We start from the raw sequence: 23,717 nt of genomic DNA, 5'->3' as shown, positions 1-23,717 counted from the left end.
AAAGACATTCATACCACCATCAACCTCAATACTAATTATCTTATTGATAAAGTTTCAGAAATGACGGAAAGATGGTCACCTCTATTTCTTTCATGGTGGGCACAATTGGACACTATCAAAATGATGATCAGCCCCATTATTTTATATTCACTTTACATGACTGTCACCATAATGTATGCCTCTTTCTATAAAAAACTTGACTTCCTCCTTCTTAAATTTCTTTGGAATCAAAAAATCCCACGCATAGCTATCAATAAATTAAGACTTCCCAAATCCTTAGGAGGTATAAAATTCCCTTACTTCCAGATATATCACAAAGCCTTTATCCTAAAACAATTAGTCTTATTAAAAAAGTATGAACTCCACCCTGATAATGCCCCCCTATGGATAAAAGTTGAATCTGGACATATTATCCCCTCTCCATTTCTCTCTTCTTAACTACTTCCTCCTGGCCTAACATCTCCTCTTTCTCCTCATTACTTTTCTTTAAAATTGTATGGAACAAACTTCCTGTTAACTTTTTTTCTAAATCTAATCCTCAGAATATCTTCCTTTGGTTTAACAAGCAAAACTCTACCAAACTCAATTGCTCCACTATTCATATATGGTATTCTTCGGGCATTTGTCAAACAATTAGTCCACAACTTATCTAAGGTCCCTTTTTACGGATATCTGCTCACGTTATAACATCCCTATATCTGACCTCCCCTTCTACACTTCTTTGAGCAAAACAATCTCTAAATCATTATCTACCTTTAATCAAAAATCTCCTGCTCCTCTCCTTAATATACTGATTAACAATTCATCCACTTAGGCTGTCAAATTTTATTTGATTATAAATGAACACTCATTGTCCAAACCTCCAAATCTCAATACTGTGAAAAAATGGGAAATGGATTTGGACATGCAGATTCCCTCTGATCAATGGACTAAAATATGGAAGATCTGTCATTCTACATCTCCTGCTGCCAACCTTACACAAACTTACTGCTTCATACTTTACTGGGCCTTGCTAACTCCTCTACACATCGCCAGAAATGAGGATAGTTCTAATAAATGTTGGTCTTGTTGTGAGTCTGATGCAGATTTTATTCATTTAATATATAATTGTAAATGTGTTAATGCTTTTTGGTCAAAGGTCTGGTCTCGCTTGCAATACCTTGTTCATCGAACAGAACCATTAACGCTGGCCAACCTTATGACTGACACTGTTGCCAATCCAGTTATAAGACAAATCGTTTTGCCAAGTTTGTTTAACCTGTTGATTAATATTGCCTTTCAAAACATTACTTTTAATTGGAAGAATACTACCAATTTATCACTTATATTTGGTGGAATTCTGTCTGCTCAATACATCGTATTGAAAAATGTCATGCTATTACTTTTGATTGTTTACATAAATTTGATAAAAAATGGAATGTACTCTTGGAATATCTCATGTATAACCGAGTATAGCCTTTGACCTTTTCCCCTTCCTTCCCTTTTGTTCTGCATCCTGTCTTTTTGTCTTGTCTTTATACCCCTAATGCTGCATTGATATATTGCTTCATTTTTATTATCAACTTTGTCTTTATGGATTATTCAATTGCTTTTCAACGTATTCTAAATTTGCTATATAGGATTTGGTACAAGAAACAGTTACAGTTTAAAATGATTAACAAGTTATTTTTTCCTTGTATTATCTGCCTCTTCCATACTTTAATAAAATCTTTAAACAGAAAAAATGGACTATATGGTAAATTCTTTGTATGGGGTATGGAAGTACAGAGGCTTTGTACTTACACTTGTGGAATATGATTACCCTGTCTTTTCCAGATGCTTCTGTTCTCAGTCTTTTTACTCATTGTGCTCAGGACAATTCTTCCAGCTGGGAGAGTTGCCTTGTGACCCTGCCTGGATAAATCTTTCTTAAATAGTTTTTTTTTTAAATCAAAAGTTATCATCACCAAAACGGCATGCCCTCACCCAATATGGCATTCATGCCAGGGACCGTACCTTTGCATTCTAGAAGAGGGCCCCTTTCTCTTCCAGTCATCCCTCCTGCTTACCTTACTCCTGGGTACAGGCAGGGAACCCGTCTCGGAAAGATTATCACTGCAGCGTGCGCACCGTTTTCATCCCCCGCTATAACCACCGACGGTGTAGCCCTATCCATGGTGACCATTATCGCGAGTTTTCCATTTGATTAATTCTTGGTTTCATACATTTTAGCAATCCCACAGAAGGTGCAGTAGTAGCGCTCATGTTTGTCTGCTTTCTTGTTCAAGATCAGAATGCAGCCTTTGTTGTTGTTAAAGAAAATGTAACACGTTTGTACAAAGCTATGAGCATGACATCCTTGATCAGAAACTGAACAGCTGTTTATCTCTAAGCAGACATTCTTTCATATTATTGTTTTTGTGTTCCAGGCGGACATGTCCTGTTACAATAATGTGACAATTTTTCTGGCTCCCAATGTGGTGAGTACCTTCTCTAGCTTGCATCATTGGCTGTGTTCATAGCTGGTAGTGTGCACTGAAGCCTCCATGTTTGTATTTGGCACATATGTTGGAGCTGGCACCATTTATGTGGCAAAGCATTGCTAACATAAGAAAGAAATATAGGTGTTCAGAAGCAAGATCTGGTTGACATGGTACCTGGAAATAAGAAATGAATTTGCTGAATATGCACATGCTATTGTGTGTCCCTCTGAGACATTTAAACCAATGCATGGGTGTTTTACAATGATTCCCTCTATCAGGAGTCTGGTTTGAAAGCATATGCTTTCATCCTGTACCTGAGTAGTGACACTTCCTTTGCAAACTCATCCACACTTGTAACAGGGGCCCCTGAAGCCCCCGCATTGTGCGGGAGGCTCAGGAGTGGGGATCCCCTGATGTTGGCAAATTACGAAGCAGGGACTGCTATGGCCCAATACTTCTGCTAGCAGCCCCACAGTTTCTGCAATCCGGGTATCAACATAATTTTATTAACGTGTGTTTTGGGGCATTGTTCCTAAGGGAATTCGGGCTTGCAGCCATACAAACGGAAGTAAGCCTTAATTCCCTTAGAAAGAGGCCCAACAATACATGCAAGACCACAACAATGGTCAGAGGAGTTGAAAATAGTATGCATGTGATGGTAATTTAAATACAAACAGTGTATGTGCGTACATGCATGTTTGAAGGTATGTCAAGCTGTGTTTGTATGTGTGAGTGAGTGTGTGCGAGACTGACTGGCGGTGTGTGTTTGTATGAGCCTTTTTTAAAGTTTTGTTTTTGGTTTACACGAAACTGTAAACAATTATAGTACAAATGTAAGAACGAAAAATACATAATACATACATAATTTATTACAATGCATTACATTTGAAAATATACATCTATAGATTGATAAATTACATCAAGAATTAGCATTCTAATTAGAAAATAACGCAATGTATTTCACACATTTGGTCCTAACAGCATACTGTGAAAAAGCTGAAGGTGTATCGCTTTTGGATCGAGTTCCTGGGGGTGGACCCTGTGTTTTGCCGCTGACCCCAGTAAACCCATGGGATGTCTTGCCACCATGCTCTCACAAAGGTCCAAACCTGACTCAGGGCAGTTTCTAGAGACACACGAGAATACACCCCCCTTGCTCTGCTACGGCTACCCTGTACTCACTCTCCAAAAAACATTAAACCCGGCAATTTAAATACTGTTTATTGATTTGTACTTAAAATGCATAAGCAGAAAACGTATACAATTATCTTTTAAACTGTAATTTGTAGTGCTACCTTTAAGACAAAACTATTGTCATTAAAATAGGAGTTTTCGCATGCCTCCAAAAAAGGCCAAACTCGTGCTGGTTTTTTTCATATTGTGGAAAGCTGGGTAAGAGATACGTCCACCTTTTTGTGACCTACCCCTTTTTTCTGTAGCAAGATAAAAGAAAAGCCAAAGAAGGAACTGTGAAATGTACCAGTAAGTGACCTTGTGAACATCTGTGAAAAGGGAGAAAGCCCAAGGGAAGAACCACCCTCCTTGGGGATCATCTACTGCTAACATGGTGAACAACCAAAAAGACACTATGGGATGGGAAGATCCGTTCTCTACTGGAACCCTGTTCTTCCTTTTCTTTTCCTCCCCTTCAGGTCTTTCTGTTTGGACATTTAAGAAGAGACTGTTGGTGTGCAGCTCAAAAATACTCTGTGTCATGTTATATTGGGTTTAGTGTGTGAGGGTCAGCTTAAGTTTTTTTGACACAGGACGGAGAACTTTAAACATCCTGACACAGACGTTCCTTAGTTTTGTTGAGGCAGGGAAACCCCTCGTAGAGTTAGGCATAGGTAGGAGTTTCCCAACCCCTCATTTTCCTTTAATTAAAGTCTTTGAAAATCACTGAAAATGCCACTGTGTCTGAGTCTTACGCTTGATCCCTCACAGTATCCTGAGTCACCAGCGAGGGAAAAGTGGTCAGTCACAGAGCATTGGATGTGTTGCCTTTTACAGCAGCATGTTGATGGAAATTCTGTGCATGCACTCTACAAGAAGTATTGCACAACTTGTCTGTCAATCCACAGTACTAGCATATTGTCATTATCCTGTAACACCATGCACCCAGCTCGCAGTCAGCAGTTGTTGCTTTCAGGGTCGGTGATTGTCATGGCAGGATGCCATGGTGCCTGCTGTAGGCTTGTGTGTTGCTCTCATACATGTGCCCTGATGGTTGGTTTGTTGTACCTTAGCAGATTTCTGTTGTCTTTGTCTATTCCATGATGACGTCATGTACATGGCATTACTACTGCCAGTATTAAATTGTTTTGGTTCAGTGTTGCACTTTGTGGTTCAATTAATAGGGATATATGATGTTGCATTGTGGTACCTGTTGACGTGTGTGTGTTGGTAGCCTGTGGGGGCAATGTGCATTTGTGAATTGTCCACCATGTCCAAGTCGTGTGGGTTGTGGGCTGTCAGTTGTGCTGTGAGAGGGCAGGTCCTGCATGTACAGGGCCTTGACTGGGCATGCATTTTGCAGTTGTGGCTATGCAGCCCCTCCACCCCTTTCACATTGCGTTTCTGTAGTGCTGCAAGATGAATGTGTGTTATGGCACTTGTGCTCACCTAATATCCACGTCTGTTGGCCTCTGTGCCTCTCCACATATCCAGCTCATTTGTTGTTCTGCCAGACCATGGTATTGTGGGTGGAACCAGGGAAGCTATCACAGCAGTGTGTGATAAAGAGGTCAGGATTGCAGTTGACCTGGGCATTGCTTCCTGTTGCAGTATAACTCTTAAGATTCCTGAGAGGCCAATAACGCCACATTGGTGCAGTCCAGAGCAGCAATGCCATTGAACATGTCCTGGGACACATTGGGCAGGAGGGCTTCCAGCACCTGAACAAGCATATTGGAAAATGTGGGCAGTGACATGCCATGCAGCATGCCAAAAGAGTGCTGGAAGGTGCCTGTTGCCAGGAATTGAAGGATGGACACACGCTTCAGCAGTGGGGTTATGACTGTTATGTTTTTTCTGCTCTCTAGGTCATCCTGTATTAAGGGTAGCTGCTCAGCTACGGTCTCCCTATTCAGCTGGTACAGGGTGACCAGCTGGTTGTCGGTCAAGGTCCAGAAGGGGGGCCTGACCCAAGATATGGGCACTCGCCTCGCATGCCATCTCCTCCTCCTCTCTGCACCCTGTTCCTTGTACTGATCGTCTGCTTCTGGGGGTCAATATGCAGCATAAGCAGCTGCATGGCCCAGTTCGCAATAGCTAGTGGCAGCATGGTGTTGGAAAGTGTGTTTGGGGAAGGTGTGTGCCTTATGTAGCCTTCTTGAGTGGATTGGGTGCACCTGTGGCTTCATTTCTGATGCCTGTCTGCATATGTTTTTGGTGGAATTATCACCCATTTTCAGCGGTATTTCAACTTATAATATGGCGGAAAGAACAGGGTAGATGTGGACAATAATTCTGACAGTGGAATTAGCACAGGGCTAATTCCACCCAGTGTTGGCAGTAATTCCTTCGGGGCTAATTCCGCAGGCAGAATTACCACTGGCTTATAATTCAGCAGTACGGTAAATGTTGCCATACTTCTGTTACTGCCACTTTTACCATATACTACCCAACTCGTAATGAGTCACATCGTCTCTAGTAGCTTTCTTAATTGGCAAGGGATTATCCAAAAGTATAGTACAATTCAAAGATAGGATATTCATCAACTTCTCACATTTTTTGAGCCAGTTATTATGTATAGGAGACATGCTTCCTTTCCTCAATAGGTCTAGGTCAGATTACAGGGTTTTGCCAGGGATCTAAGATTTTCCTATATAGCATTAAGGATTTCCATATGATATTGTAAATTAATGACAGTAAACCCAATTCATACGTCAGAACTGAAATTGGAATACAATTTAGGAGCCCTGGGGCTTTCTTCCAGATTGAGCCCTCTAATTCTGACAAATTTGCTAGTCTTCTACAAGAACCAATTCTGCTCTGTACAATAAACATGGTACGACCTTCATTTTACAATAATAAAAAAACAGTAATAAAGAGTATCGTCCAAAACGCATATTCATCTTTTTCACTGGATAAGCAAGCATCACCCTTTTGCGGTTGATTAGTAGTGCGTTTTGCGGTTGATTAGTAGTGTGAAGTATAGAAAAATTGTAATTTGAATCGGATGTTTTTGTAAAAAGGCAAGTCTAGATAGGTAAATTGTTGTACAGCTTCCATCTTTTATCCAGCCAAATACCATGAAAATGTAAGCTTCTTCCGGTCGGTAGTAATAATTAGTATTTTACACTTAATACAATACATTTCTAAGTCATTGTCAGACATATAGCTGCGTAGTGCATTCAGACTTCATGGGAGACCAATTGGAGGTTGATCAAAGATGACCAAATCATCCGTGTAGACCCAATAATGTATGTGTGATGGCCTAATTTTGGATGAAAGGATTTAACCTTATTCAGTATGTTACCTAAATCAGCAATATAGAGATTAAAGAGAGAGGGGTCCACAAAACATCCTTGACATAAGCCTCTGAACATATTCAATTGGTCAGACATTGTACCAGTACGATTGCATTTAGCAAGTCATTTGGTAAGGCCAAGGCCTTAAGCTTCCCCAAGAGCATCCACCGATTCACTTTGCTAAAGGCTGCTGAGCAATCTAGCCATTTTATGCAGCTGTCATCCACTCTGTATTAAAGAAAGGAGAAGTCAAATGAACTGGGTACCCATACCCTTGGAGAAACCTGGTTTGTGTTTATCCCACAGGCCAGATTCCGTAGCCCAGCTATTCAATTTAAACCGAAGTAGGGAAGCAAACATCTTGAAGGACAATGGGACAATGGATTAACATGTTCCAATCTTTTGCCCTTCTTGAATATCAGCACACAATACAAGATCTTCCAGGATAAAGGTATATGGCTAATATAAAAAACGTGGAATTGACTTTAAGCATAATATTAAATAACCCGTAGCCCTAGTTGGCTTTACATAATCTAAAATATCATAAAGTCTATCCTTCCAGAAATGTTTCCAGTGGGGAGAAGGTTCTATGTGGGAGACTGGCTGGTTACGTGTGCAGCATCAGCATGTGAGTGAAGGTAACTAACATTTTAAAAAAGTTTTGGAATGTGTGTTGTAAGTAAAATAAAAAATGTATTTGCATGCCTTTTGGAATGGATTTCTAGCTTAGTGTGAACGTGTGAGTTAGTCCCTGATGTGCGAGACTGACTGGCTGTGTATGTGCATGTGACTTCTCTCTCTCCTCTTGCATTACCAAACCCTTTGACAGTCTCTCCATGCACTGTCACCCTCTCCCCAACTCTCACCATGTGCCACCACGCACTCCCTCTTCCTGCACTCACTTTATTCATTATTTCTCCCACTACTTGCACTGATGCACTCTCTCTCTCTCTTTGCACTATCTTTCCATTTCACTTTCCTTATACTGTCCCTCACTCTCCATTGTCCCTCTCTCCTTGCATTGTCTATCACTCTCTCCTTGACCTGTCGCACACTTTCCTTGCCCGTCACACTGTCCCCCTGCCCTGTCACATTTTCCCACATCCTCTCCCTGCACTGTCACACACTCCCACTCTCTATGCTTGTACTGCTTCTCTCTCTACTTTGCATGGTCTTTCACTCTCTAACCTTGTACTGTCACTCTCTCTCTTTGTACTGTCACTCTCTCTCTTTGTACTGTCACTCTCTCTCTTTGTAATGTCACTCTATCACTTTCTTTGAACTCTCTATCACTCCTTACATTTGCAATCTCTCCTGTCAATGTCTGACTCTCTCTCTCTGTTTCCACTTTCTCTCTCTCTCTGCTTTCACTTTCTCTGGTTCTGCTTAAGCTTGATATCCCTCTCCTTGCTTTGGCTCTCTCTCCAGACCCTTTCTTTCTCTCTCTCTCTCTCTCTCTCTCTCTCTCTGTCTCTCTCTCTCTCTTTCTCTCTCTCCCATTGCACTGCCACTTGCTATCTCGTTGCTCTGTTTCTCACTCTCTCCTTAAACTCTCTCACTCTCATTGTCACATTCTCCTGTTCCCTCTCTGTGCACTGTCACACTCTACTACACTCTCTCCTTGCACTGTCACACACTCATCTTGCGCTGCCTCTTCCTCCCACACTCTTCTTGAGCTATCACATGTTCCCACATGTTACCTTATTCTGTCATGCTGTCTCTCCATGTGCTGTCACACTTCCCCACACTCTATCTGAGCACTATCACTCTCCCTCACACTCACTATGTGCACTCCCACACACTCTACATGCACTGCCATACTCTCTCTCTGTTCGCTGTCACCCTCTTTACTCAGTTGGCTGTCACGCTCTCTGCTTTATCACACTCTGTGCCCTGTAACCACACTCTCCACTCTTTGTGATTTCATGTTCTCTATGTGCACTGCCACACTCTCTCTCTGCACTGCCACACTCTCTCTCTGCACCACCACACTCTCTCTCTGCACTGTCACACTCTCAATGCACTGCCACTTTCTTCCTCTCTATGTGAACCCCACGCTCTCTCTGCACTGCCATGCTCCCTGCTGCCACACTCTTTCTCTTCATGTACTGCCACACTCTCAATGTGTGCTACAACTCTTGTCTCTCTGCTGTCTCTCTCTCTCTGCTGCCACACAATCTCTCTATGCTGCCACACTCTCTCTCTCTTTGCTGCCACACTCTCTCTCTCTTTGCTGCCACGCTCCCTCTCTTTGCTACCACGCTCCCTCTCTCTTTGCTGCCACACTCCCTCCCTCTTTGCTGCCACACTCCCTCCCTCTTTGCTGCCACACTCCCTCCCTCTTTGCTGCCACACTCCCTCCCTCTTTGCTGCCACACTCCCTCCCTCTTTGCTGCCACACTCCCTCTCTTTGCTGCCACACTCCCTCTCTTTGCTGCCACACTCCCTCCCTCTCTTTGCTGCCACACTCCCTCCCTCTCTTTGCTGCCACACTCCCTCCCTCTCTTTGCTCCCACACTCCCTCTCTCTCTTCTGCTCCCACACTCCCTCTCTCTCTTCTGCTCCCACACTCCCTCTCTCTCTTCTGCTCCCACACTCTTTCTCTCTCTTCTGCTGCCACACTCTTTCTCTCTGTGGGCTGTGTAAGGAACACATGGTGGCTACAGTAAAGAAAGTCATACGTGATCACAGTTCAAGGGTGTTCATTTAACTGTAAATTTAAGGTGGAAAAGCGCCTAATCTAAACGTAAATCTAAGATGGGAGCAAGCCTCGACCATCAAATGAGAAATAAGGCAGTCCTTGTGGCGTCTTGTCCAAGTAAAAAGGCCTGTACAAAAAAAAACACTATTGCCAAATCCTAACAACTAATTACAGAAAGAGTGTGGGATAGGGTTTTCAATAAAGGAAAAAAGTGTTCACAAAAAAAAAATCGGGATGTGATTGCCAGGGTTCTTCTTTCCCCACGTTTTGAGGATGGGACAAGGTGGATCTCTGGAGTACAGCACACACTCGAGCCTTCCCACCACGAAACAACGGTTCCTTATCTGGTTCTTCGATGGTTACATCTCTTTTCAATGAAAGTGCCTTTGAGGGCCTGATGTTCTCAACAGACAAACACAAAGTTCTGTTCCACGAATACTTTAGGCGATGGCATCACCCCTGGGTCCCCCTATTCTGGGCGCAGACCCCTCACAAGTCGTAGTCAACAAAATCAATTAAACAGTTCTTTTCTCAATGAACTTTGGGTGATGACTTTCCACCCCTGGATCTCACTTAGCCGGGCTCGGCCCCCAATTTACAAGGGGGACACTTCACTTCCCCTTGTCTTGCAATGCTTCTTGCTTTCATGAATCTTAATGTCTTATTTTTAAACAGTCCCTCAGGATTCACTCCTGTTTGTCGGGCTCCCTCTGCCGGGTTCACTCTGGCCACATTTTGCAGAACAGTTCATTGTGGACGTCCCTCGCTAGGGTTCACTTCTGTCAACACTGTCAACACTCTGTTCATAGGTACTTTAGGCTTCGCCCCTTTCCGTTAGCATCCCTCTGCTGGGTCCACTCTTGCCAGCCTTTACAAAAGAGTTCACTGTTTTTTTTTAGACTTCGCCCCTTCTTGTTATCATTCCTCCGCCAGGGTTCATTCTTGCCCACCTTTATGATACAGTTCACTGTTCATCACATTCATTTTAACAAGCGGGATTAATTTCTCTTAGTTTCCCAATCATCTGTCAGTCAAAGACTTTCGACGGTACAGAGAATTTTACAAGACCCCTGTATGACCACTTTGACCTCTTCATGCCTTTTCTCAACACTTTCTGGTTGCAGTAGTTTACACTAGAGTAATGCCCAGAGTTTCCTGTGTGCGCACCCACGTGGTGCCGGACGACTCTGTTGCTGTGGCATTCCCCCTCTTTCATCAATAGTTTCTTTAAACCTTTCAAAGTTCAAATTAACTGTTTGCTACTTTTCATTCAATACAGTTCAGTCTCTTATCGATTCTCACCTCGACTCAGCGGCTGTATTGAACCGCGTGGCCTTCCTTCTCTTTGGAGTCAAGGTTGGTACCACCAAGACAAGCGTCTCTCCCCTTCTTGGTAATAAGCGAAAGAGGTTCTTGTGTACCATGCGCCTGTGCTGCAACACACGCTGGCTTTTGTTTGCAGCCTTATGTTTCCATGTGTGGAGGTTTCACAGACCTTGATCAGAGAGAGCAAGGACGCCTCTCTCCTTGTCACCCCCTCGGTATGCGCAGTCTTTCTATTCCTCTTGAACTGCTGTGCTGAGTTGGCTCTCATGTCGTACGGTCTGCCTTGCTCATCCTGTGCTCTCGTGCTCCACCTTTGATCACTCTGGGGAAGGGAAAGGGCAATCAGGTGTGTGTGATCCTGGTCAATTGCCTGACCTTGCCTGAACCTTGTATTGCGACATGTCGGGTAAATGGCTCTGGTGTTAGTCCGTTGTCTTTCATGTTGTGCGAAACTGTTCGTGTCAGAAAAGGGGAGGACAGTCTGTTGGAATATCCTACATGCTAGGATGGGGAAAAGGTGTTGAAAGAAGGGGGGATCCGTGTCTCACCTGTCGGTGTCCCACTCCCCAAGGACCCCCATCCAGGTGATCCTCCTTCACTGGCGCACCCCCAGGAACAGGATCCAATAGCGATGACCGTGTCCTGGCCACCTGGATGACAGATGCCCAGGGACGAGCCAGGGAGACACTGTCAGGTTTCTCACAGCTGCCACTCTCTCTCTCTCTGTGGGCTGCCACACTCTCTTTCTCTCTGCTGCCACACCCTCCCACTCTGTACACTGCCACACCCTCTCTTTGTGTACTGCCACACTCGCTCTATATGCTGCCACATGCCCTTTCTGCTGCCACACTGTCCTCCATGTGCTGCCAATCTCTCCCTCTGAGCTGCCACACTCTCACTCTCTTTCTGCACTGCTACACTCTCTCTCTGTGCACTGCCACACTCTGTGCACTACCACACTCTCTCCACTGCCACTCTCTATCTCTCTCTGCGCTGCCACAATCTCGCAGTATGTTCTCACACTCGTTCTCTGTGCACTGTGTGAGAAACCTGAGGGTATTCTTCCTCCAATTTCCCATGTGTCCTCAGCGCAGGTGGCCAGGGAAAGGTCATTGCTTTTGAATCCTAACCCTGGGGGTGGCCAAATGAGGGAGGATCACCTGGCTGGAGTTTCTTTGGGACTAGGAGTGGGTTGCCTTTGGAAGAGACCTGGTATCCCCTGTTCCCTACTAATGACCAACCAAACCCTTTGAGTCTTCATGGGTTATTGTACGTCCACTCCACTGACATCTTCATATATGACCATTGACAGCACTCGGACGAAGAAGAGGCAACCGGGAGTAATAAAGACTAGGTCCTTTTACCACTCTGGTACTGGGATGAGGAAGAGGCCTGCTGAGAGTTGTAGAGATGTGCAGGGGATGGGAGAGTCCCACAAGAGTGTGGACTCTTGTTTTTTCATTAGTTGTAGAGGTCGACATGTCCCCTTAATGATGGTTATGCAGAGCTAATTCGCACTTGTAACCTGTCAATGGGCTGCAGGTGTATAAAAGGAACCACAATCAAATGCTGTTTGTAGAGGCGGTGGCAGTGGTGTTGAAGAAGCAGCAGCAGAGGATCCAAGAGAAGCAGCATGGAACTGTGACTGTGAAGCACGCTGACGGTTCATGGAAGAGCGGCCCGGGAGTTGGGGCTTTGTGGAACTGATTGAACGCTGGAAAGGGAGCCGTGCAGAGAGGTTGCCCCTTTTTCTGGTGTTAACAGTGCTCGTTCTCCTGTGGACAGAAGCCAACCCAGGAGTGCCTCAGGGGCAGGCGGTGGAGTCTTCATGATTTTTTAATTCTGAATCAAATGAAAATATTAATAAATATATCTTCATAATTCTTGAATTCTGAACTGAATTAAAACTTAATAAGCAGAACTGTTACCTATAAGGATTACAAATGAATGGAGATTTAAGATTAAAATGAAACCACCATGTGCCGAACTCAGAAATGAATGCAGCTTTAATTCAAGTGAAATCTATATATGCTGAACCTTCAAATGAACAGAACCTTGACATTTGGTGAATCCAATAACCTTTAAGTGAACAAAACTTTGAATCTAAGTAAAACCAATACACATTTGAACTTTAAAGTGAAGGAACTTTAATAATTCAAGTGAACCCATTATACTCTGAACTTCAACATTGAACAAAAGACAGTGCGAGACAGGCATGGTATCAAGAGAGGCACAGGCTCAAAAGGGTTTGTTTGAAAACCTTTATTTATTCAGGTTCCTGGGTTGGTCTAATGTCTGACTGGCCCTAACTCTAAAGGGGCAATTCCCTTAACTGATGTTTCTAATCGCTGTCATATTCTAATAGTCTAAAATAAAAGTCTGCCTGTGTCTAAACCTCTGCTTACCCTCACTCTGTATAAAAATGTGAAAGGAAGTCTTTTTTTTTTTAAAGGAAAAATAGTGGTCAACAAAAAGTGGGAAACCAAAGTTTGTTTTAGGGGGTCTTCTCGCCAGGTGTTGTTTGGTCAATCTCACACAAATGAGTTCAATCAACAGGGCTGTTCATAAGACCTTCTCAAAAAACAATCAGGGAATCTGATTAAGAGTAACACATGGCCTTAAGTGTTAGTTAAGGTAACTGTTTTAACACACAAAACACTTTGGGGAAAAGACATTTCTTGAAATCTTGTTTCTTTTGACAATAAATGTGTGAACTACCAAAGTCCCTAAGCGGAAGAACACCCTTTCCCTGTGTAGTGTGCCTGTCCCTAGGTAAGAGGTGGTGGACCGCCTATCTAATAGGGAAAGAAGGAGAGCTATCCCTAAATCTACAAGTGTGTCTCTTGGTTAGTGAACAGATATTAATCACAGGGCTGAACCGCATCTACTTTTATTGTGTCAACATTTCAAGGAGGAACTGTTTCCAAAGGGCACCAGGGCCCTATTTTCCTTTTATTGACCTTCCAGGAAGTGTGTCAACAGTATTTAGTAGATCTGATGGTGAGTTATGGGTAAGCCCAAACAATGTAGGAAATCTTTCAAAGCCTTTACAAAAGATCATGAAAATATCTTGTGTGGAATGCAAATGTCCTTCAGGGTATCGAAAAGGTGATAGTTAGCCGCAATATGATGTTACTTCTATTTTTCTTTAATGGGCTCAATAGGCTCCATGTTCAAAACAATTGTTTGGGGTTTTTGGCTAACAATCACGGTTTTCCAAATAATCTAAGTATGGTTACTGTTAAAAATTAAATGGCGAGAAGAGGAGAACATCTGTTCTCCACTACAGTGATGTTGGTTATAACCGTATCCCATATCTCTTCAGGGGTATCGTCAATCCAGGTGGTTGATGACTTTCAATGACGTTCTGACGTATGTCATCATCATCAGGACCTGTAACTTGCTGCGTCTGGTTAGATCGGCTTCTCCATATGATATGGCAGTGATTACCACATCCACCTTAAACCCAGATGTCGGTGGCTTGTGTCTGGCTGGGATCTTTGCGACTTTCGGATGTATGGGCTGGGATCTTCCACAACCACAGGGATCCGGCCACTGAGCAACATACCTGAGATCTCTCGCAACAAACAGACTGGGGTTTTCCAACACCACCCAGACACAAGCCACCAACCTCTGGGTTTAAAGTGGATGTGGTAATCACTGCCACATCATATAAGATTAAGGGAACAGAATACTGAATCCAAGACATTTATTCATGCTGATTGTCTAACAAAAGACTTTTCTCATACATTTCACCCACATTCATCGCAGACAATGGAGGATATACCAGGTCCTGTATTTTCTCTATCCCAACCTGGGGAACCATTTGTGAAATGCAGAGAATGGAAGGAAGACTTCCTAAAAAAACATTTGAGCAGTGTACGGAACAAATTACGCAGCAGAATGGAAGTATGCACTTCTGAACCACTGTCTTGGACATGCCGGACAAGACGTTTTCAAGTGACTCCCTGAACCACCTCAATCGCCTGATGCAAGCACATGGAACATCTTTGACAACAGTGTTGCCAAGCTGGACAAACATTATGAAATAGTGGAGAACAAGATTTATGTGAGATAGCATTTTGGCACACAAGAGCAAAAAGGAGGAGAATCAATAGAATACTTTGTTACTGCTCTAAGAGGGCTAGCAACAGTATGTTGGTTCTGCCAACATTGCTACGATGTGCACATTTGAGATCAGTTTATGATCAAGTGCTTGGACAGTAAAATAAGGGAAGAGTTGTGGATGGAAAAGGGCCCTAATCTTGATCAAACGATTGAGATAGCTATTCAAGTTGAACACACTACACTGTGCATTAAAGAACTCAGTCAAGAAGGGAACAAGGATTTCCGTGAGAATGATATTTCCAAGGTCAATGCAGTTACTAATACCAGGATATGAAGTCAGAGGGATGACAAAGGACAAGTTACTCACAAATTGAAAAGCTACAAAAGCAGGAAAGGCGAGAACAGCAAAAGAAAGCAGAGAGGTTTGGGCATTGCGTTTTGGAGAACAAACACAAAGGAGATGTTTCAGATGCGGGAGCACACAGCACCTCGTGAATTCAAGAGAGTGCACCACTGTTTATAGAGTGCTGTTTGTGTAGAGTTAGGACATCTTGCCAGATGTTGCAGAATGTCTGACATGTCTGGAAGCATTCAGGAGTGCAGTGAGAGTGATTCAGAACCAGGAAGGTTTTGGTGATGTGAGAGTGGTACAAGTTGTAAATGCTGTGTTAGGAAAGAAGTTAAAGAAACCTAAGGAACTTGTCAAAGTCAATAGGATTGAAATATTAATGTTAATAGACAGTGGACAGACTATAACATCATTGGGAAAGAAACTTGGATAACAAAGTTCAATCGATGTGTACTGAAGGAAGCCAATGTAAGGCAAATGCTTATGGAGAAAATCTGATACACATTATTGGAGAATTAGATGTTTTCAAATTTCAAGAGACGTGGGCAAGAGAAAATGTGTACGTGACGAATATAGGAGGTGACTTGCTTTCTTGGGGCAGTCAGGCAGCCTTGGGAATGAAATTAGATCCCAATGCCGATCAAACTGTTTACACATCGCTGGTGGATTGTTCTGGAACGGGAGAAAGAGAGCGTGGGGTGAAAAGAAATGCTCTTGTAGCCAGTTTAAATGAAGGAACTTTTACAAGGTGAATGGTGATGTAGCGATATGGGTGCCTCAGATTTTTGTTGATAAAGTGGGATGTTTGAAGGAGTTTATGCATAAGATCCAGCTTAGAAAGGGAGTGAGGCCAGTTGTGGCGAAGATGAGGACGGTGCCTCTTGCCCTCAGAAAAGAAGTAGAGCTGGAACTTGAAAGAATGACAACCAATTGTGTGATGGAGCCTGTGGAGGCAAGGAAGGGGTCAGTCCCATTGTGGTGGCGAGGAAAGCAAACTGATCAGTGAGGTTGTGTATTGACTTGCGGAATCTTAAAAGGAATGTGATATCAGAGACATTTCTGTTGCTGGAAATTGATGAGCTAATCTCTGATCTTTCATGGGCGAAGTTGGTTTCTATTTTTGATCTTGAATCAGTGTACCATCAGATACCTTTGCACCCCAACTCAGGAGACTTGACAGCATTCATAATGATAATGATGTGTTATTTATATAGTGCCTTAATCCAAAGTGCTTTACAGAGCACATTTTTTACATACAATATCACCCAACCGAAATTGGTACTCATTTATCGACCTTGGAAGGATGAAAGGCTGAGTTGGCGTTGCCGGGATTCGAACCTGCGAAACGCAAAGATGGATGTTCAGATGTGTAAGAATGCCCTTTGGTCTTGTATCTGCAGCTAGTGATTTTCAAAGAGTTATGTAAATCATCCTAGGAGATCTCCAAGGTGTCAAATGCTATCAAGATGATATTTTAGTGTGGGGAGGGAACGCAGAAGAACATGATAGGAGACTTTGAGTGGTACTAGAAAGGTTAGGTGATTCAGGGATAATGTTGAAACTTGAAAAGTGTAGTTTCAGACAAAATGAAGTTGAGCATCTAGGGCATAATTTGGTAAGTGAGGGAGTTAATCAAAATGCCTGTGCCATTAAGGCTATTGTGGAGATGCCTGAGCCCAGGAACAAGATGCAAGTTGCATCTTTTCTAGGGTTGGTAGAGTATTCTGCAAAGTTCATGAAGGAGTTAGCGAATTGTACTCATGTTCTCAGAAAGCTTACGAGAAAAGGAGTAACATTTATGTGGGATTCAGAGTGTGTGCAAAAGAGTTTCAAGCCATTAAAGAGTATCTGGTGAGTGCCCCAGTGCTGAGTGGTTTTAGGAGTAATTTGAAAACGTGTTTACACTGATGCTGGTGATTTGGGTTTAGGTGGAGTTTTGATGCAGGTAAATGATGAAGGGAGGAAGAGGACTATAGCGTTCTCATCCAGGATACTGAAGGATGCCGAAAGGCGTTATTCTGTCATTGAGCAAGAATCTCTGGCAATGGTATGGGCCATAATGAAATTAAAAGTATACTTGTTTGGGAGGTTATTTGCGGTCGGCACTGATTATAAAACTTTAGTCAACATTTTTAACAGAGGCGGTTTGGATGGAGTGTCTAGACGAATTGTCAAGTGACTAACTAAGGTTCAAGGACTGGATTTCATGGTGGAACACATAGAAGAGAAAAGGAATGTGGTAGCCGATGTCTTGTCACACAGTGCTGTAAGGGATAAAGAAGGTATTGATAAGGTTGAAGAATTTGACAAAGATGTTTTGGATATTTCAGCTGTAGAGGAATGTTTGGATCAGATGCTTTGGTCAGAGGAGTGCAACCGTGATGAGCAGTATCAGTTGGTGAAGCAGTTCACAGAAGAGAGATGGCGTAATGTGGACTTTGAGAAATGGCAAGAGAAGTGTGCTGGGGTTTAACGAGAGTTAAGAATGAATTGAGTGTTCATGACGGATTGGTTTATAGAGGAGAGAGGTTGTTAGTTCCCGTAGGGATGAGAGAGATTGTGATTAGTCTGGGTCACAAGTCCCATGTAGGTATATAGAGGACAAATTCCTTTTTTATGCCAGATTTTTGGTGGCCTCGGATGGACAAAAACATTAAACAATCAGTGGATGAGTGTAGTATGTGCAAAGTAAGTGGCAAGGTTTTGAATCCAGTAGTGGGACCCATGATGATACCCGAGGTGGGTAAAGTTCCCTGGGACACCGTGGCTGTTGACTTGTGGAACCACCACATTTTTAAGGAGCTAGAGGGTGCTATGTAATTGTTGGGGTAGATGCCATGTCCAAGTGGCCGGAGGTCGGAGTACTGAAGGAGATAACATCAAGATATGTAATTGAATTCTTGGAAGGAGTATTTTTAAGGGAAGGATTTCCAATTTATGTGTTAAGTCACAATGTTCCTCAATTTGTGTCAGTTGAATTTGAGGATTGGCTAAGATCCTTAGGGATTTGGAACAAGAAAACCTCTCTATATCATCCTCTGACAAACGGGTGTGTAGTGTAGAGTGGTTCAATAGGACGTTCATGGAAGGTGTGATAATGATGGTGGCTAATGGTGGGGATTGGAAGGGTGACTTGTTGCAGAGAGTATTTCAGTGCAGAGTGACGCCCTATGGTGTAACACCTTTTGAACCTTTTAGAGGGAGGACGCCTAATATCTTTCTCACTCCAGGGTAGCTTGGTAAATCCAAGTTAGTGATTGTGAATGGGAAGATGGTTAGAGATTGGATTCTGAGAAATTGAAAGGTTGTGAAATGCAGGTTTCACAGGGTGCAGAGTTGTAGAGTCACTGCATTTGCGTGTGGTGACAAAGCGAGAATTATTTTACCAAGGAAGGGGAAGAAGTATGGTGAGAAGTTATCAGTGGTCAACATTGTGGAGAGGGATCTTGGTAATGCCTTGAGAATGATGGGTGGTGAGGTGTGGAGCAAGGAGACAGTTGCTAAGTATGGTTGAGTTGCTAAAGATGTTCTCAGTTGGACCATTAGTTAGGAGGGGATGTGTGTCGTGATCTTTCTAAGGTTTATTGGGGTTTCAAAGCTAGCTATGTCTTTCATATGTTTTCTCCTGTATATATACTGTACATAGATAGGTTATGATGGAATGTTTCCTTTGTAGGTTTCTTTGTGGAATTGTTTGTGGTTGGTTTACATTCTGTCATTTGATAGACTCTGGTGAATCTTGCCACAGCATCTAATGTATGTTCCTGAATAAATGATAATTCCTGCATATCAGTGTCACTTTATGATGATGTCTTACTTTCTGCTAAACGTTCCGATATTTCTGATTTTCTGTAGGCCTAATCCACTCATCCTAGATGACTCTTTCAATCATTATCACGTCTTCTTTCTTCTCCTTCTCCTGATTATTCACTTAATTTTACTTTGACTGCTTCTGATTTGCATTATATTTTTCCACAAAAGCGGCCACTCTTCGAGCGTCCATCACATTTTACATCCTTCTGTCCTCTACAGTTTCTCCAGTTTTGCCCTCTAATATTACTATCTCTTCTTTGTCCACGTTTTCTAATGATGAGACTTCACTTCCGTTAGCTCGAGCCTACCATACTGCTTCCCCATTTGATCCTATTCTGTTGTTGCTTATTCCCAAAGTTTATCCTTCTCTGACTATCTTACCTCTCTAACATTTCTCTTCATACTTAGTTTTCCATCTTTCTTGAAACATGCGTCTATTCTTCCTATTCTAAAGAAACCTTCATTGAATCCTTCTCTTCCATCTAACTTTCGTCCTAATTCTCTTCTTCCTCATCTTTCTAAATTACTTGAACATCTTGTTTAATGCCAGGTTTCTACTTTTGTTTCTGATAATTTTATTCTTCCTCGTTTCCAGTCTGGCTTCCAGCCTTTTCATTCTACTGAAATTGCTCTTCTTTCTGTCTGTGAAACTTTGCTTTCTACGCGTTACACTAAAGACTCTTCAATTCTCATTCTTTTGGACTTGTCTTCTGGTTTTGACACTGTGGATCACACTCTATTGTCTTCTCTCACATCCTTTGGCTTCTCTGGTTCTGTTCTTTCTTGGTTTCGTTCATATTTATCTAATCATACTTTTTTGATATCTTGGCCAGGGTCATCTTTTGATATTTTATCTCTTATTTATGGAGTTCCTCAAGGTTCCCTCTTAGGCCCCTTTCTCTTTTCCCCTTATTATTCTACGCTGGCTGAAGTTATTTCATCTTTTAGACTATCCCATCATTTTTAGGCAGATGACACTCAACTTTTCCTCTTTTCCTTCTTCTATTCATTATGGTCTTTCTGCATGTCTTCTTGCTATTAATTCGTGGATGTCTGCTCACTTTCTCGTCTTAAATGCAACAAAAACTGAGGTTCTTTTCTTTCCTGGTAACATGATTCCCACCTCCCCCTCTTCCCTTTATTTCATTTCCCCCTTCTCAGCTGTCTAGTTCATCTATGACCTGCACTGTGAGGCTTGATCTTGATTTATCTGTCTCTCATCATATCTCTGTCTCCTCACGTACCTGTCGCTATCATCACTATAATATCGGAAAGCCCGTCCTTTTCTAACTTTTGAGGCTACTAAACTTTTGTTCGTCTCACTAATTTTCTCACATCTTTTTTACTGTTCTACATCTCTTTTTTTGTCTTCCAGCTTCTCACATTGCACCTCTTGGTCTGTCCTTAATGCTGCAATTCACCTTTTGCATCTTCTTTTGCCTCGAGATTCCATTTCATCTTCTTTAACCTCTCTTGGGTGGCTTTCATTTAAATCTCGACTTACATTTCTTGGTCTTGTTTTTAAATCCATCTATGGTCTTGTATCTTGCCTTTCTTGTTTCATTTTATTGTCCTTCTCGTTCTCCACATTGCCAACCTCAATTTCTTTTATCTGTTCCTCGCTCTGCGTGTGCTCGGTCACGGTTTTGTGCTTTTTATTTATTAGATTCCCTCAACTGGAATGCTTTTACACTTTCTCTTTGTTCTGTTAATTCCTATTCTCTATTTCGCACCTCTTTGAAGAAATATCTTCAATCTGCTGTGTGATTTTGATTTATTTAGTGTAAACCGCTATTGAATTTTTCTACTGATTATTGTCACTATAAGCACTTTGGCTTAAAGCGCTATATGAATTACAAATAAAAAACAAATAAAAATATACTGCACACCTAGGGCATGGAGGCATACAGGCCCTAAGATGTAAAATAGATGATCAAACACAGCAATAAACAAAGAGACTGACAGATGCTAGTGGACAACAAGGCACCGACCATTCAAAAGCACATGTAATTATATGAACAGGAATGTTTTTTAGTTTCTTTTTAAACATGTCCAGTGATTTAGTTTCTCTCAGGTCAGGTGAAATAGTGTTGCAGGCTCTGGAAGCCATGATAATGAAGGCACTTCTATTGACGTGAGTCAACAAGCTTGACAAACAATACAGCATCTTTAACATAGACAACACCCAAATCACTGTCTCATCAGCAGTCAAAACCATGTGGATATACATCGACTCCACCGTCTCCATAGATCGGTGCTATTGCATCCTTGGCTGCTTTCACAACCAAATTGATCAATGCAGTCAAACCCTACCTATCCATGCAAAACTGCTTCTCCATAGCCAGAGTCACCAGTGGGGCATAACTGGACTACGGTAACGTCCTCTTTGCTAGCACCTAGACTAAAATCCTCAACACACTACAGGTCATTCAAAGTAATGCTGTCAGGGCAGCACAGAGTATTTCCACAAAGGAGCACATATTCCACGTAAGGAGTGATGCCCACTCGCTCCCGGTCAAAGAACGTATTTGGTTCAATACCTTAGCCATAACTCATAAATGTTTCTGACTCACAGCCCCCTCCTATCTCTCAGAAGAAATAGTCTGAGCCACCTCCTCCAGACCCAAACATTTGCACCATTTCAATCAGCTTAACGTCCCTACCTTCAAAAGAACCAAAGCTGGAGGCTCCAGCTTCCTACTCCTAGCCCCTAAACATTGGAATGCCCTCCCTACAACCATAAGGAATGAGACCACTTACTTTTCCTTCTGCAAAGCACTCAAAACAAAGCTCTTCAATTAGCTCACCCCACCTCTCAAGGCCCACGAAACCAGCAGTTTCAGGAATCTGGAGGTATTGCGGTACTCCTTTGTAACCACGGAACCGTGAGACCTCACGGTTTTCTTTTTGCCACTTAACTTTGCCCACTACGTCAATGTCAATGTAACCATCAACTGTCGCCCACCCGGCACACTTAACAAAGAACCACAGACAGGCGATACTGCTTTTCTCATGTTACCAAGTACTCCTACTGCAACAGCGCCATGATGTCCATGGGCCACCTTGAGTGCTTTATAAATGCAAATAAATAAATAATACATGAGTACGCTTGGATCTTTGCACCACCAACAAGTTGGTGTCATTGGATCAAAGTGCGCTGAGCATGGGTTTCCTTTTGAATGTTTCTGCCAAGTACTGGGAATTAGATCCGGCCAGGCATTTGTGAGTAATTAGAAGCAGGCGATACTCTATCCTGGCATTAATGGGGAGCCAATGTAATTACTTTCTTGCCTCTGATATATGGCCTCTTCATTTTAGGCCAACTATAGCCCTCACTATGCTGTTTCGAATCACTTATAGTCTAGCACAGTCGCCTTTACCTTCCCCTACTAGAAGACTACTACAATAGTTTATCTTAGTGCTCACAACGGCTCTGGATACTGTCTCACAGCTTTTTTTTCTGTAACATACAGTCGTATCTGTGATAATAATCATACATGATATGCCGATGTCTAAACTAAGCTGTTGACTTGGGCTCGCATATTTAGATTTTGATCCAAATAGATCCTAAAGGTTTAACTTTCTGTGTAGTAGCGATCTTACAGTCGGCTACCTGAAAGTGTAAGTATTCTAGGCTAAGCCTTTGTAGTCCAATTCCTGTACCCACCCAACATCATCAACTCTGTCTTTTCATTGTTTAAGGCTAAACCGCTTTTTAACATCCAGGCTTGGATGAGCCCATATACTTTATTGATCGTGCTTGTGTCCTCTTCCTGGGTTCCTGATAGGGTAATAACGTATTGCGTATCATCTGCGTTATTGGCAAAGCATACTGCCCTATTTTCAAGAATTCCAAAGAGTGGAATAGTAAAAATATTCTATAAAGACAGTGAGAGTCAGGCACCCCGAGGAACTCCATATTGTAGGTGAACTGGGCTAGCTTCTGCAATATTACTACAAACCCATATTAATCTATTTTCCAAGAAAGAATTCACCCACGCTGCAGCACTGTCAGAGAGATCTCTCACTTCCTTTAGTCTCTCAATCAGCAGAGAGTGTTCTACCAAGTCAAAAGCATCTGACAAGTCCAACAACATGAGTACTATTTGTCCTTTGTCGATTGTTTGCAGCATGCTAGATTTAAGATGCAATAAAGCAGTTTCTGCACCATAACCCGATCGGAGACTCAATTGCCATTTATTGAGTATGTTATGGTTTGTCAGATGTTCAAGAATCTTTTCATAGGCCACACGATCGAGTATTTTAAGTAAAAATTGGGTATTAGTGATTCCCATATAATTAGTTGGTTTAAAAGGATCAAGGCCTATTTCTTTTTTAAGTGGGGAAATCCATGCACTTTTCAGTACATCAGGCACATGATTTTCTTTGAAGGAAGCATTCACAAATAGTTTTTTTGATCTTGTTTAACTTATCCAGCATTGCCTCTAGAATGAACATCCACCAGGCGTCATCTTTTGTGGGCCTTCGTGTTCGGGTTTCCAACTCCTTTAGGATCTTAAATAGTT

At 42.4% G+C, this 23,717-nt stretch overlaps 1 protein-coding gene across 5 annotated transcripts in view; it reads left to right on the top strand.

The window, feature by feature from the left end:
- LOC138511558 (ATP synthase subunit C lysine N-methyltransferase-like) overlaps positions 1 to 23,717 on the top strand; it is a 409,142-nt gene that overhangs the window by 336,259 nt on the left and 49,166 nt on the right. For 3 of the 5 annotated variants that reach the window (XM_069627314.1, XM_069627315.1, XM_069627316.1), the window contains one exon: positions 2,409 to 2,459. The exons of 1 other annotated variant lie outside the window; for it this stretch is intronic. In XM_069627314.1, the coding sequence (XP_069483415.1) occupies positions 2,409 to 2,459 (51 nt within the window). Of the gene's footprint in view, positions 1 to 2,408; positions 2,460 to 3,443; positions 3,693 to 23,717 lie in introns of those variants that run through there. One more of the 5 variants, XM_069627318.1, reaches the window with a different exon arrangement.

Source organism: Ambystoma mexicanum, chromosome 6p (genome assembly GCF_040938575.1).
Source record: "Ambystoma mexicanum isolate Mex_15411 chromosome 6p, UKY_AmexF1_1, whole genome shotgun sequence".
NCBI lineage: Eukaryota > Metazoa > Chordata > Amphibia > Caudata > Ambystomatidae > Ambystoma > Ambystoma mexicanum.
The sequence above is the reverse complement of the archived record's forward strand: the minus strand, read 5'-3'. Positions and strand labels throughout refer to the sequence as shown.